At 42.8% G+C, this 16,020-nt stretch overlaps 1 protein-coding gene across 3 annotated transcripts in view; it reads right to left on the bottom strand.

Annotated features, from left to right (window-relative positions):
- Window positions 1-16,020, bottom strand: part of FRMPD2 (FERM and PDZ domain containing 2) — an 878,187-nt gene that overhangs the window by 49,881 nt on the left and 812,286 nt on the right. For all 3 annotated transcript variants that reach the window (XM_069611181.1, XM_069611182.1, XM_069611183.1), the window contains one exon: window positions 1,598-1,746. In XM_069611181.1, coding sequence (XP_069467282.1) covers window positions 1,598-1,746 — 149 coding nt within the window. The remainder of the gene's footprint in view (window positions 1-1,597; window positions 1,747-16,020) is intronic.

Raw genomic sequence — 16,020 nt, 5'->3', positions numbered from 1 at the left:
AGACCTCCATATAAAGGCTTTGATTGGCACCAATATTACCAATATTTTGACTGTCATTTCACTATGCGTGCATTATTAGTTTTGACATAGAAAGGAGAACTCGTAACATCAGACTTGTATACAGTACAGCAAACCAGTTGCCTCTTGCATCCAAGCACTGTAGTAATTGCTGTTATCAATATCCAATGGAATAGTACATCATGCATCGAACCCCTACTGGGATTTGGACCGTGACTGCAGCTCACACTCATATATGCAAGATAAACATTTAACTTGTTGAGCTATCTCAACAGCTATGAACGGTTGTAACGTGTGAGGGAATCTGTGTCTCATGACTGATCTGACACTCTGAGGTAGTGTTTGTCTACTCTATCACTTCTCGGTCACTTTGAGAAGATGTCCAGTTTATCTATGCCTGCTTAATTTCTTTGCACTCATTTGTATCAGCTTTATGACTTGCATATCTTATCAATGCATACATTACCTACACATCACTTCCAGGTGATATTAGCTGAGTTTATGAGTGTCTGCTTTGGCATGTTATGTTAGGTTGATGTGTTTTGATTGTTTATTGTCCAGGTCACCATGAGGTGTTGTGCTCGTGCTCCCCACTTCCTGATTATTCTGTAGTAATATGCTACATCACACTGACTTCACTTTACAGTGGTGTGTGTTGGCTTTATCCCTTCCAATTCACCAGTATCTTCTATCATGTTAAGGTCACTTTGAGGTGATGTTTGGCTGTTCTATCATTTCCATGCAAAATAGTATTTGTTTGTTTTAATACGCAGCATTGTCTTGAGTGAAATATGCATATTTAATCAACCACTTTGAATTCTCCTGGGATGGGGTGTATGTCTGCCACATCACTGTCAGGTCACATTGGCATGATTGGTGTCTTCTATCTTTTTCAAATCAACTTGGTGAGAAGTGTTTCTCTTCTATCAGCACTTCTAGTCCACATTTGGTCATCTCTGTCTGTTCTATCATGTGTACTTAGTCCGATGGATGCCTGATCTATCAATTCCCTGTCACCATGAAGCAGTATGTGTTTTGTTATTCAACTTTCAGGTGGCAATGGCCCTCATTACAAGTAAGCCAGCCAGGGAAAAATGTTGGTAAACGTCCGGTACAACCGGATTCGGCATTGTTCCCGGACCGGCTTACTCTGAGTCTGCCAGTAGGGGCAGTGAACCAGCTTGTCAGGCTTTCCGGAGTTCAGGCCCCTACCGGCACAGAAATGCCCCTATCACCTGCACCGTTACTACCAATGCCAGTGATAGGAGGAAGCCCATTCCATGGAGTCCTTTAGGACTCCATGGAATGGGAACCTACCACTGTTGCCGGCACCCGCAATATCCCAGTAACACTGGGATATCAGGTGCCGGTAACGATAAGGCGAGTTTGATGGTAACCCCGCCGGTAGCACTGGCAAACTTGCAATGAAGGCCAATGAGTTGAGACAAGGGGATTTGTCCTATTTCCGTGGAAAGTAAAATGGGAGAAGATAATGATGTCTGTGCTCTCTTGGGAATCCTTTACACTGTGTACAAGTAATCGTGAAATGTAATGATAGTAATATGAGTGTCTTACATACCATAAATTCTCTATAGGCCTCTTGCTGGTCAACACACTGCTGAAGGGCAATGGCCAGCCTTCGCATACCAGCCGGAGCATATCCGCCTTTAATGGATGGCACTATGCAGGACAAACCAACCAGCTCCTTCTCTGACACAATTGAGGCACCTGGCAAAGAAAAAATAACCCAGTGGTCAGATTGGAGGGATGCGCTCATCAGAAGCATAGGGCTTGTATGCATATTTTGGTGAGGTGAGAGGAAATATTTTTGAAGAGGTGAGAGGAACCAATCTCTGGAGTAAAAGGGAATTGAGGCATCTTTGCGTCAGAAGTCGAGGGTTGGAGTCGTTTTGCTGAATGACTCTCCCATGAAGAAACAACATGCAAACTCTTCCAGGTGAGGAAAGGAGCTAATAGTGACCTGTTAGAGTCAGACTACAATGACAAGAGACATCTCTCAATAAGAATTAAGATATTGCCACACAAAAGGAGGAGGGATTAGAGACATATTTTAGAAAGTAATGCAATAAAAGCCCTATCGTTTATTTATTTTATATTCGTGTTGACAATTAAGCCTTTAACAAAAACAATTAAAAAAGCAAAAATTATACATAAAATATAATAGAAACAAACAACAAGTACTTCATAACCATTAAATGCATAAAAATCTATTCATCATAAGTTGTTTAAAACACGCCCAACTGGCACACTAGTATGCAACACTCCAAGATTTCTGCTCTGAGAGACCCCCCACATGGCCGCATAAAGTGCATTAATTCTTCACAGTTGGAGCGTTAAACAAGTTCTAATACAGTAAGATTTCATGTACGACATACCAGCGTTTTCATACAAAAAAAAACACTCACAAATTCATAAAAGCCTCCATTCGAACACTCACAAGTCATGGAAAAAGTATAGGGACAACATCAAGTAAAGACAACAGGAAATTATATAGGAATATCTGGCAAGGAACGCTGTTATCTTTGAAGAAACTTACTCAACCTAAATGTGAAATATTTGAAAGTTCCCATCACATTATATCCACTTGTAAATATCCTGGGGGTGTATTCAACTTTGAAATAAACATTATTGGTATATTTGATGGTCTGTACAGTCCTACATGTTTAAAGTATTTGGGCACATCTAAAAATTCAGTGGAATTGTGTCCTTGGAAATATGTACTTTGCACTATTGATTTCATAACCCAATAGGGATGTTTCATGCAAAATAAATGAATGAAATGCGTAAGAGAACAATTAGGTTCATATTGACGAATAATGTATCTGTTTGGGAAGATTGAATAATTCCTACAACCAACACAAGTAGGTGGTCAGAGCCTGATTACAAAAGGAATGTCACTCCAGGAGCCTTTCAGGCCCTTTTTCCAACCCGCTGTGATGTAATGTCTTCCTCCTGCTTCACTAAAACACTGGGCAAGAAGAGAACTAACAGAGGTGAGTAGGGTAGTATGAAGCAGCCTCACTGTTGTGCTCCACAGGGCACCCTGCTGAACCGGGCTTGCATGCAAGTAGTATGTGCAGGGATTCGCGTGTTTCAGGTTTTAAAAGGCATCCATGCTTGTTTGGCCAAGTTCCTGCTCATCACTGTGTTTGGGTTCGCAAGCACATGGTTCACACTGAGTGGCATTTGAAGTGGCAGATAAAATTCTCCTCATGACTTAGCAGGTGAGCATAGTGTTAGGAGAAGGCTGCCAAAGATTATGGTATCTGCTTGTTGGCATTGAGATGGCTGTGACGGTTCCAAAGCCATCAGGCTTAGTGCATTCTTCCTTCCTGTCAAATGAACACCTGGCAGTATAAAAGGAAACATATCCGTCAGGGTCAGTCGCTTCTCCAAGCAACGAGTTGGGGGTAGATCTCTTTCTTCGGCTGGGGGCCCCCTCTGGAATGGCCTCCCTGCCTCTCCAAAACTTGAGGAGAACCATTTTCGGTTCTGGAAGCACCTCAACACCTTCCTCGTTGCTTCTGCTTTCTCTCCTCCTCTCCCCTGCTGATCACCTGTCTGAAACTGCACTGGTTAGCTGGCTACCCTCTGATCTTGGGCCCAGGACCCCTCCCCGCCAATTGCACACCTGCACTGCCCCCCTGGCAACCCTTGCGCTCAATTACTGTTTTGGTATCCCTACAGCCCCCTACCAGCACGTGACACCTGATGTCTGCACTTACCCTTGCACTTGCCACCAGCTGGCAGCACTATTTATTTATTATTTATTGTTTTATTTATTTTTACTGTTATCCTATGTACTGCACTGCCCCCTCCCCCGCCCCGCACTTTTCTCACTCCGCCTCCCTTGCATGATATCAATGTCTCCTGGCCTAGTTAGATCATTGTCCCTGTCTTCCCTCTGTTCCCCCTCCCTTGCCTCGTTGCGCCTTGAAACACTTGTGTAAAGGCGCCTTATAAATGCATATCATATCATGTCAGAAAATAAGTTGTCTAAGAAACACAACTCTAGGAAACAGGTTTGTGGGGTAGCCTGTTTCCTTGTGTTGTGTTTCTTAGACAGTTCTTTCCCCCTTTGAAACAGGCCCCCCATGATCCAAAAAGTCCACAGTCCCAAGCTTTGGAATAGTCTTCCATGAGAGCTAAAAACAAAGGACTCCCTTATGCAGTTTCGCATAGCATTGAAAACCTTTGTTTGTTAGATGATTCCTACATGATGATACTGTAATCTTTGTGAATGTGTTTCTGTTTTCAAGCATACCCTCAGCTATTGGTTATCATCTGGACTTAGATCTGGTTAATTCCACCCAGTTGCATGTTATAAATGCCTCAAAATCAAAATAAAATATAATGAGTATCCTGTTCTATGGCACAGCACATAGGCTTCTTATTATATGCTACGTACTGCGAAGCAATCTATCAGCTCAAGAGGCCCCTTCGAGCTATTGCTGGTGGCACCCCTGAATCCAATGAGTGAGAGACAAAGGTACAGGCATCGTAACAAGATGCAAGAATATGTGTTTACGGCTTCACTTAGAATATAAGTGCAACTAATGTCACCCAATAGCAGTTAACATTACTGCCACCATTTCCTTTAAAATACACAATATTAAAATAATTTCTAAAAATGTCGTTGCAAAGTCCACCAACTAATGTGAATTCTTATTTTTGTAAACATTTTTGGTCAGTGTTACTGATTTAGGTAATTAAAATGCATGATTTGGCACAGTTTCTGTTTTTCAAATTTGTTATATGGAGGAGCGCTCCTAAACCAGCCTGTAAGCTGCTCTGTTCAGCCTTTCATATCATACTAACACCTCTTGCTCAATCCGATTGAAAATGCAGAATTTGGCAGTAATTGCAACCTAAAAATCTTTTGAGGGACCCCCACCAAACCCTTACACATTGGGTCTTATCACAAGTGCTGTTGTAACACAAATGCTGCTGATTTTACACTCACCATATTACAGTCCTCGGAGAGTACATGCCTGCTGCAATATTCACTTGAAATGCAGTCACTGGTAAATACTTCCTCCAATTTTTCTCTCTGCCCTGATGGTGATTTATTTTTGTAGGAATTCTGCTCCTTGGCCGTGGATTGCTCTGTGTTATGCACATTGTTTTGAAAGTGATTTGTTTTTTGACTGGCAGCCAGTGTAGCATCTTTAGTGCAGGAGTGATGTGGTCTCTTTGTGAGAGTTTGAGGAGGAATCTGACCGCTGCGTTGCAGTTTCTTCAGTAGATAATCTGGCATTTCCAAGGTATAGGGTGCTGGCATAGTCTATCCTGGACACGATGAGGGAGATGATGGCTAGTGTTTTGTGTGTAAAGGAGAGGAATAGTAGGAAGGATCTTTCTGATCGTGTGTAGGTGGAAGAAGCATTTCTTGATTATTGCGTTTACTTGCGGTTCTAGTGTTAGCTCATTGTCCATTAGGATTCCAAGGTTTTTGACTATTCTTAATGGCGTGGGCACTGTTCCAAGTTCTGTGAGCCATGAGATGTATTGGTTGCTTTCCTGTTGTTGGATATGATCATGACTTCTGTCTTGCCTGGGTTGAGTTTGAGGCTGTTTGTGTTCATCCCATTGTAGAGTTCTTTCAGATAGTCTACTAGCGTTGTGTTCTCCTCTTGTACATCTTCAATTTTGTAGATGATTTGGGTATCATCTGCATAGTTGTAGCAGGTGAGGCTGTGCCTTTTAATGAGGTTGATTAGTGGGGTCAAGTAGATGTTGAAGAGGAGTGGGAATAGGGAAGATCCTTGTGGTAATCCACAGGTGGTGTCCAGCCGCACAGATTTGAAAGGTTTTATCCATACTGTTTCTGTTCTTTCAGATACGAAAAATGTAATCCAGAGCAGTGCCGTATCAGTGGTCCCTACTGCTTCCAGTCTCATGATTAGGATGTTGTGGTTGACTGTGTTCAATGCTTCGTAGAGAGGTCAGTATCATTTCAGAGTCTGTGTTGGTCTTTAGGTCATCCCAGATAGAGAGAATTCTATCTCCGTCCCTCTCATAAGTCTGAAGCCGACTTGTGCCTGGTCCAATAGTTGGTGTGTTGCAGTGTTTATTTGTAGACATAGGTTTCTAGCAGTTTTGCTGGATAGGGGATGTCTGACATCAGTCTGTAGTTAGGGAGGTCTTCCACATCGCTCGTAGTATCCTTGAGGAGTGGTTTGATGTACGCAGATTTGAAAGACTGGAGTGCTCTCCCCATTGAGAGCGACTGGTTGAAGAGGTTTCTGTGGCATTCCAATGGCGTGCTTTGTGTGAGGATTGATTTATATATGTCTGGTGGGCAGGGGTCCGTTGGTGATCCTGCCTTATTGCTAAGTTTCAACAGCTTGATGAATCTCTCTGCTGATATTTGTGTGAAGCTTTGCAGGTTATTCTCTGATTCCAAGGTCGGTGAGGCATGGTGCACAGTCTGGTTGATTGGTCTTTGTATGATCCAATGTATGTCAGTGATTTTATTTTTTAAGTGGTCTGCAAGGTCGTTGCATAGTTTTTGTGAAGGTACTGGCGTGTTGTTGCATAAAGGTGGGTTACTCATCTCATTTATGATGTTTAATAGTTCTTTTTGGGTGTTAGTGGGTATTGTGATTCGGTTGTTGTAGTATTTCTTTTTAGCTTTGAGAATTTCCTTCTTGTAAGCTAAGATTTGTTTTTGATAGTTCATACTTTTTTGCCTGGTCGTACTTTTTCCTCCATTCTAGTTCAAGTTTCTGGTTTGCTTTTTTCATTGTACTGAGGTGGGGTGTGAACCATCTTGCCACTGCTTTCCTTTGTGAAGAGATGAAGGGTTTGTCCGGGGAGATGCAGTCTATTGTTTCGGCGATCCATTTCTGGTTTAGGTCTGTTCTTTCGTCTCAGTCAATTCCATCCAGGCTTGCTGTTAATGTCTTGGAGGATTCTTACGACTTTTGAAGGCATACCAGTTTCTTTTCCAGATCGCTGGGAGCTTTTGGGGCTGCTTGGATGCTTTAGCTGGTAGTTGGATCACAAATGGTATTATGAGATGATCACTCCATAATATTTGTATTGTTGGCACAGCAGAGATCAGGTTTTTGTTGGCGAAGATTGTGTCGAGAATGTGTCCTGCTGTGTGTGTTGCTCCTTTTACCATCTGGCATAGTTTAATTGTCTCGAGTTGCTTGGTTAATGAATTTTGAGAGTTTGCATTTGTTGAAGTCCCTGAGGATTACCAGGTGGTACTACGTTCGTGATGGCTTCTATGAAGGTGGCTACAAAGGTTGCGTTGTAGGTCGGTGGTCTACAGATGAGTATGAATGTGAGATTTGTTTTTGAGTTAGCAGTCAGGTGAAGGACGAGGGATTTGCAGTTTCTGATGTTCATCAGGTTGTCTGTTTTAATTTTCGGGTGTTCTTTGTAGGCTATTGCAAGTCCTCCTCCTCTTTGTCCTTATCTGTTTACTTGTGTGCATTTGAAGTTGTCGGGTAGGCAGCTGTGTAGTGAGACTTTGTAGTTGTCGTCTAACCATGTTTCTGTGACGAATAAGATGTCTATTTCCCAGTCGTAGAGTAGATCGTAGATGTCTGTAGCATGATTGGACATTGATCTTGCATTGATTAGATTGCAGTGTATTTTTATAACAGTGTTTTGTTTTGTCCCCGGTTTATTCATATGGTGGCCTTATCCAAATTCGGCTTTCATTCCTAAAGACTCTTAGGTATCTCAGAGCCCAACTTTGGTGGAAGAAAAATGATTAACTATTAACTTTGTGTCCTTTTCTAATCTACATCCTGTATATCCTTCTTCTCTCAAGTATGCCAAAGCTGAGTATTATCACTCTCTTATCTCAAGTGAAAGCTCTTTTCAACAGAGTTTATGTTCCACTACTAATAAGTTATTAGCCCCTCCTTCAGGCGTCCCTTCTGCTGATTCTTCTTTTCTGTGAAAGAAAGAGTTTGCCACTTTTTTCTGAAAAAGATCATTTGTAGGTATCCTCTCTGGATAATTATTCCAAGGCTAGTTAGCAGATTTTTGGGAGACCATAAGTCCTAAGGTGGGAGCGCATAAGTTTAAAAAGACAGACTGAAAAAATGGACATAGAAACCTGTAAAACGCAATTCAGCAAGCTGCAGTGTTTGTTGGAGGAAATATAAATATTGTTATTATTTACTTGCCGAGCGGCTACTGCAGTGTGAGAATAGGCTTTATTTTTAATGCTGAAAACCTGGGTGTACAGCAGTGCTTCACCGAATCCTGCGACGTTGATGCGCATGACTTGTGTGCGCTCAGAAGAACAAGGAACACTTGTATATCGACGCGTTATAAATGCCATATTATATCATATCATAAGGAATCTACGTAAATAGAGCAGCTAGACCCATTTGTGCTGCGCTGTGTTTTGTTTAATAAAACGCTTGAGACGTGTGGGGCACAGGACGCACACATAAGTGGCAACTGCTTGCGCCTGCTCGTTACCCTGAAGCAAGTTCCTCGCTTCTCAGCAAACAAAGTGAACATTGGCAGCATCATCGCGCATACACACTCAGAGGAAGAAACTTAACTCTTAGTCTTCTGAAGTGCGCAAACAAACGTCTTCATTTTTTCGCATGCATTGAAAGGGAAGAATGACTCTGAATGAGAGTGGAGCTCTTGAACTGCAATCTCCCTCGTCACAATGTGCATCATTTTAAATCATTGAAAGGCTCCTGAACTGCAATTTTGTGTCTAAGTGTTTTTTTTGTATTCTTTGGGTCAGACCAAGTCAGGAATTAAAAGTACTGCAAAGGAAGGAGTAAGGAAGACCAAATTGAGAATTATCAGGTAAGAAGATGCAGGAACAAGATCTAGTGCAAACATCCAAGAGACTAATTTCTTGGTTAGTTTAGTTAGGGATAGGAATATAGTTGAGGCAATTTAAAGGAGCTCTAGAGTGAAAGTCTCTGTTTTTATTCAGTTTAAGTCTCTCAGCCTCAAGCAGAGACAAACAGGTAAAGTAGGAGACATGGGAGGAGTGAAGAAAGAATAATTCGGAACTATTTAAGACAATTGAGAAAATAATTCTGTGGGTTGTTTTTATTTCCATTGCACAATCTTCCTTTGTGCTATCTAGTATAACCCCCAGATATTTGAAATCTAGTACTTTTTCAATAGGAATGCCTTCGAGGGTTAGGCACGTTTTTTCTCTCTTTCTGGTAGTTGCTTCAAGAGTCAAAAACTTTGTTTTCCTTTAATTAATTTCCAAGTTGGTTTCCTGGATGTAGCTTTGTAAGTTGGTTAGTTGGCTTTGTAGCCCAATCGGTGTGTGGTCTAGCAAGACTAGATCATCTGCATAGAGTAGCCTCGTGATCGCTGTTTTGCATAGCTTTGGCGGAAATGCTGTTATTTCTGTATCTGAGTCCTTGATATCACCCATAAATGCCAGGAAGAGGGCCGGCACCCTGGCGTAAAGCACCCTTGGTCGAGGAAAATCCCATGATGGTATCGGTATGTAGTGCCTTAATTGGGTCCAAAAGAACAGTAGGACAATCCCAGGCCTCAAGCTTTGACCATAGTCTCGATCTCTCTACTCAATCGAAAGCCGGGGTAAGGTCGATGAAGTAAATGAAGATTCGAGGCCCCCCTTCCAAGACGTTGTTCTTTAGGACTTTCAGGAGTAAGATATTTGACGCTGTACCTATGTTCTTCTTGAATCCCATTTGAAAGGGGTCTTCTCAGGGCGCATTTTGGGCCCAGATCTTGAATCAGTCTAGTAGTAGGGAGCCAAATACTTTCCACATTACGTCTAATAATGCAATTGGTCGGTAGTTCGCCGGATCTTTTTTATGCCGTTCTTAAATATAGGGACCACTGTTGCTGACCTCCACGATGGCGGAATGGTTTTCAGATCCGCACATCTCCCAAAGATTTTACTAATGAGACTCGCCCACTCGTTTGGTCGCGTCTTTAGGTCCACATTGGTGATCCCGTCTGGTCCCGGAGCCCTGGAGTTCTTTAAGGACTTGATCCGGTCTAATATCTCACCTTGGTCGTCCACTCTTACCCATGATGAAGCATCCACCCTGGTGTAGGGATTTTTTGTAGTTGTCAGAGTTTGGTACAAGGTCTTAAAATTCATTGTCCAAGTGTGTTCGCCGATGTCATTTGTTATGGAGTTTTCTAGGCCCTTAGATGTTGTTCTCAATAGGTTCCACAATTCTCTTGCTTTGTTGCCACTTATGGTGTTTAAGATGTTTTCGGACTCCTGTTGGTAAAGGTATAACCAATGGCTTTTAGCCCAGGATATATATTGTTTGGAGGCTGCTTCTGCCTCTTTAAATGCTGACAGAGTTGCAATAGCTTTTGCCCTGCGTTGAATTCTCCTCAGTTCTCGTCGTTTGTTTACTAAGACTTTATCGAACACATGTCTCGGTTGTTCACCAAAGGTCTGCTTCGAGGTCGATACTTTCTTGTACATTGTTAATAAAGGTAAGTAGTCTGTTTATTTTAGGCAGTGCATATGGGTCAAGGTGTTAAATCTGTTTTCCAGCTCTTTAATTGATGTTGCTGACAGTTTTACTCTATTCCCCTGTGCGTTGCTGTCGATCTGCGCTTGCATGCAGTCCGTAGGTGGAGACGTTGCCCACCATGTGGTTGAGAGTGGATTATGGTCGCTGGCATTAACTCTTGTGACTTCAAAAGATTTAGTCACTGACAGTATTGATTCTGTGACAAATATATAGCCAATCGTAGCCTTAGCGTTGTTTCTCTCCCACGATGGTGGGCGATTAGAGTCCGGGAAGACCTTGTCCAAGTTCTGTAGGTTTCTTGAGTCCATCAGCCGCATCCACAGTTTCCCACGCTGCCCTGCAGCAGTTTTTTTCTCATGACCGGGATCGACTCCTGTTCTTGATCGACAGAGTGCGTTGAGGTCGCCGCATATCAAAAAGTGCTGTGCCAAGTGGACTGCGAGGGCCTCATCTATTGCTTCTTCTACCATTCCCGAATAGGCTTTTGCGTCCATAGAGGCCGGATTCCAGTACGTGTTTGCTATTATTAGTCTTGTTTTTTCGTACGTTGCCTTCTTCTTGCCTTGGTTTGTCCATGTTGCTTTGACCATCAGAATAGCTTGGTTGCTAATCAGTGTCTGCTCCAGTTGAATGCTGCATCCGTTCTTGCAAGCGATCAACAGACCAAGCGATCAACAGACCAGATGCTGTAGCCAGCACTAGCTCATCCCCTTGCATTGAGGGGTGCTAAAAACATATTCAATTTGTTGTAGTCTACTCGAATGACAAAAACTTCTATATTGTCAATCGACAAAAACAAGTCCATCAATTATTTGATCAATTCTTTTTTACAGTATCCTTTTTCGGAAGAAAATTGTTACAATTTTATGGGCCTCATTACGAGTCGGGCGGTACAGGGTTAACAGCACCGGTAAAGGTGCCAGTGCCGTCAACCCCGTACCGCCCGATTCCGAGTTCCCCTCGCGGGACCCGCTCTGCACGTCTGGTCTCACCAGACGTGCAGAGCGGGTCCCGCGAGGGGAAGAGGGAGCAAACAACGGGCCAACTCGTAATGGCCCGTTGTTTGCTCCCGCTCCCATTCCCATTCAGCCCTATGGGGGCTGAAATGGGAATGGGGAAGGACCGGGTCCAGGTCCTCGGAGGGAGGAATTACCGGGCCTTCCGACCTCGGAATGGCCCGGTAAGTCCTCATTCCGAGGACCGGGACCCCAACGCGATTTCGGCGGCAGCCATGCCGCCAATAGCGGCATGGTTACCGCCAAACTCGTAATTAGGGCCTATGAAACAATGTGTCAACACTAAACATGTGTTTCTAGAACCAATTTCTGATTTTGAAAAATGCAATAAAATTAATCTTATTTGCATCTCCCATTGGTACTGTATTCAGGACACTTCTTGTTTTTATAACGTGATGACATTTAACGCGTTGTATAGAAAAGATGTGTCACATTCCAAGCCAATCTAAAACCTAAACGTACATAAAACGCCTTATTAGTGTCAGGTGTCACTTTCTTCATATCATGTCAGACAATGTGGATGTATAAGAAACTAACCTAACATTTCTTTCTAGCGTGAGGGAAATATTCATTCTAAATAAACAGTGCCCCAAATTTGTAGTCCACTGGACAAAAACCTTATGTTTTCATTGGTTGCTTCTTGTCACCCAATATCTAATTCTGCTTCTATTCTTCTACTTATTCAATTCATGCATATATATGATATACAGATTTCAACTTCAGCATACCCAACTACCAATGCAGCCAGGGATTGCGTCACTGACCACCACCCCACAGTTCATGTTCCACTCTTTGCAAAAATGTGAAACCTCTACATATTCAGGAGTTCATTCACCTCTGATTGGTATTTCAGAAGGTAGGGGATGATCTTGTTTCTTCTACCAGACAAAAACATCCAGCCCACGGGACTCTCCACAAGGCCCTCTGCGGACTCCGTCACCTGTTCGAGCTGCGGCAGTGAGGAGGATGGGAAAAGAGAGGAAGACTGGGTTTTAATATTGATATTCCCCATGTACCTACACGTTAGTTCCCTATACTCTATATTACTTACCGGATTGACATGCCGGCTGCTATTAGTCGCAGAGCTACCTCGATGTCTTGTCACTAAACAGCTGCCCTGTTCAACGATGAAAAACGCTGGTCGCGGTTTTCAACTACAATGCAGCAGTCTCCCTGTTCCTAACGGGATGAAAAGCGTCTCCGGTTATCACCATTCCGCTTATTACTTATCCCAAAGTACCATTCATTCATGCTATCTGGTGTATCTTACCTTTTATTGAATGTGATTGGTCCTCCTTCTTTCTCCTTCTGTGTGTGTTCTTAAATCCATACAATCATTCTGACATAAAGTCGGTCACATGATCAAGTTAAATACACTTTATGTGATGACATGTACGTCCGCACGTCCTCTATGCATTCGTGCATCCACAGGAAAGTACCCACATTCAGTTGGTCGGATGCGATCCAGCCTATAGTGACGTATACGTGCCTCACTGCAAATAGTACATGTGGCCGCCATTTTAGTGCAGTGAATACTCACAATGTCACCAATACTAGATTTTCTTATTCGTGCATCCACAGGAGAATACCCATGCTTAGTTAGTCAAATGATCGAATACGATCCAACCTATAATGACGTTTACATGCCTCACTCAAAACCGTACGTGTGGCAGCCATTTTAGAGCAGTGAATGCCCACGATTTAAACAATACTAGGTTTACTTATGTACATGGCATTAGCAATGCTGCCTTCCACATATTGTAGAACGGCTCATGCGGGACAATTACTTCATACCAATCGATGGTGTTGGGGGAAAAAAATATATATATATCATTAGCTCTATCCGCTGTTCTACTCACCATATGGTGGAAGGAGAACAGCAACTCTCTGCGGCTGGCCTTACGTCAGAATGGCATCAGCTAGATTCTGCTCCCCTTAGAAGATCATGGGGTAAAATGCCACCCAGATTGAGCTCAAGACATCATAAGGATCTGGTGGACTTTGTGAAATCCTTTCCCCAAGTATTTTTCACAAAGCTCCGGAAGGTAAAAGGGGTCTTTCATCATATCTGCACACCCCCTGGCCAAGTGGTGAGAATGAAATCATACCGACTCCCAGAGGATCACTGAAATAATTTCATGGAGGAGTTGCGAAAGATGCTAAACTGGGGCTAATCAAGATATCATACAATGAATGGTCACCCCAAATTGTCCTGGGGCCCAAGCACAATAATATTGTGCAGTTTTGTATCGATTTTTGTTGGGGAAACGCCATATCCGAATTCAATCCCACGCATTGATGAGGTGGTAGAAACCCTTGGAACTACCAAGTTCATCTCCTTGATTGATGAAGGGATATTGGCAGGTGCTGTTACACCCCAATTCAAAGAGAAGACTGTCTTTTCAGTTCAAGTCTTTTTTCAGTTCAAGGTCCTCCCCTTTGGGTTAAATGGCACCCGGCTAGATTTCAAGTTCTGGTGCATATCGCCATAGAACCATGCCAGGCCTTTTCTGGATATTATCTGGAAAACATTGTCATCCTCAGGAAAACATGGAAGAAACACATGAGGCATCTGCACTTGGTCTTGAAGCATCTAAGAGAACTTGGACTAGCAGCACTACAGCAAAATGCCACTTAGCACAATTTAGTATTTTGGATTCCAATTCAGGAATGGTTGAGGCTTGCAAAAAGAAAAAATATCCAGGGAGCACAAAAGGTCCATAAGCCAAAAACGAACAATGATATTTAAGACTTTATGGGTTTAGTGGGATTCCTTCAGAAAGTTAATTCAAAACTTTTCCTCGTTCACTACCTAACTCACAGCTAAATTGACCGGGGACAATCACAACCATTTCATGGGACAGCTACGTGCATAAAAGTATGAGATCTTTTGGACTCAATGAGAGTTGCAATACCTTTGTCGCCCTGAGGCTTTTCCCACGGCAACTTCCAAGGTGGCTTTTATCTTGTCCTACCTTACTGGGGTTGTACCAGGGTTGTAGCTGCTTGGTCGTTTTCGATGGTGTTTCAAGGAGTCACTCCCTGAATGATTGGTCTCTGTTCAGGACATTATTTAGTAAAATGTACAAACGGAGGTAGGTCTGCCAGTGCGTAGATGGAGAATTATTAGAATTAAGACAGGGAGGTTGGAATTGGCCACTTAAATCACTTATTTTAGCCACTGGTGTTGGAGAGTGGGTGGTTGGGGTAGTAAAGAGCCTCTCTGTTTTTCTGAGGTTCATACGAGGAGTTGAAATATGCATTAGTCATCATGGTGGATCACCCCACTTTCTGTGAGGTCTTAATAGACATATGTGCTCTGTTCTTAGTGTCCAAAAATGATAAAAAACAAAAGCAAGAGCATTGACTATAGAGCTTTGAACAAGATTATAATCAGGAATTGTTACCCCATCAAGTTAATCTATGCAATGCTGGATCCGATCCAAAGGGAAACTATCTTCACCAAAGTAGATCTTCAAGGAGCTTTTCATCCGATAAGTGTTTGGGGGGGGGCAAATGAAAAACTGCTTTCCAAACCAAATTTAGCCTTTTTGAGTATGCCTTTGGGTTTTGTAGAACTCTTGCAGCCTTTCAGATATTTATCAATGAGGTCCTTAAGAAATATTTGGATGTTTTGTGGGAGTGGGTTAAATAAATAATGATTATAGGAGTTTGAGGGATTAGGTAGCCCTGTAGAAATCTGTTTGCTTGGACCTGACAAGACAGACTGCTTTACTCCATCCCCCGGAAAAATAAGCAGGGTAACCCAGAACCTTGCTACAACCTATGCATGGTCCAACGTCCTTCAGTGAAGTTGAAGGACTATGCAGTCAGCCATTGACGTGAGTACCAGTGACTACAACACACACTCACTGTTTACTACATGACATTTGCAACTGATCTTACCTTTTGGTGGGATATCATGTAAAGTGCGTACTGAGTGCTCCTGGCTCCTGACAAAGCCACCCACCACACAAACCTCAACAGCAGGTTACGTCCCAAGTCGTCAAATAAAAGAGACTCTGCACTAGCACTAGAGCAGGAATCCTCTGGTGCTAAACAAAATAATAGTATCTGTTTCTTCATTCCCATGGGCCCTGCGTCCTGTCCTGTTATGCCATTCAAGGACTACAGAAATGGGAATCCCTTCCACCGGATCAATTCTTTATGTAAACAAAACTAATAGCGCACACACATTCACTTGATGGGTAACTGGGTTTGAGTGGTTTCAATTGTTGTATGCCTGTTTATACTTTTAAACACTGTGTGGTCTTTCATTAACACATTATTTCCCACTCATTGTCAAGCTGATTGGCCCGAGAGGACCGCGTACCTGTAGTCTTAGTGGTTGGTCTCGCAGAGGTAGCCAGTCTGGAGTCCGGGAACTGATGAAATAGCGGCACGAGGAATCAGCCTCTCCACCACCCAAAAGAGAAACTGGGTGAAGGATGGACCAGCTCCCAATGTCACGAAAGGCACTCTCC

Source organism: Ambystoma mexicanum, chromosome 8 (genome assembly GCF_040938575.1).
Source record: "Ambystoma mexicanum isolate Mex_15411 chromosome 8, UKY_AmexF1_1, whole genome shotgun sequence".
NCBI classification, from domain to species: Eukaryota; Metazoa; Chordata; class Amphibia; order Caudata; family Ambystomatidae; genus Ambystoma; species Ambystoma mexicanum.
The sequence above is the reverse complement of the archived record's forward strand: the minus strand, read 5'-3'. Positions and strand labels throughout refer to the sequence as shown.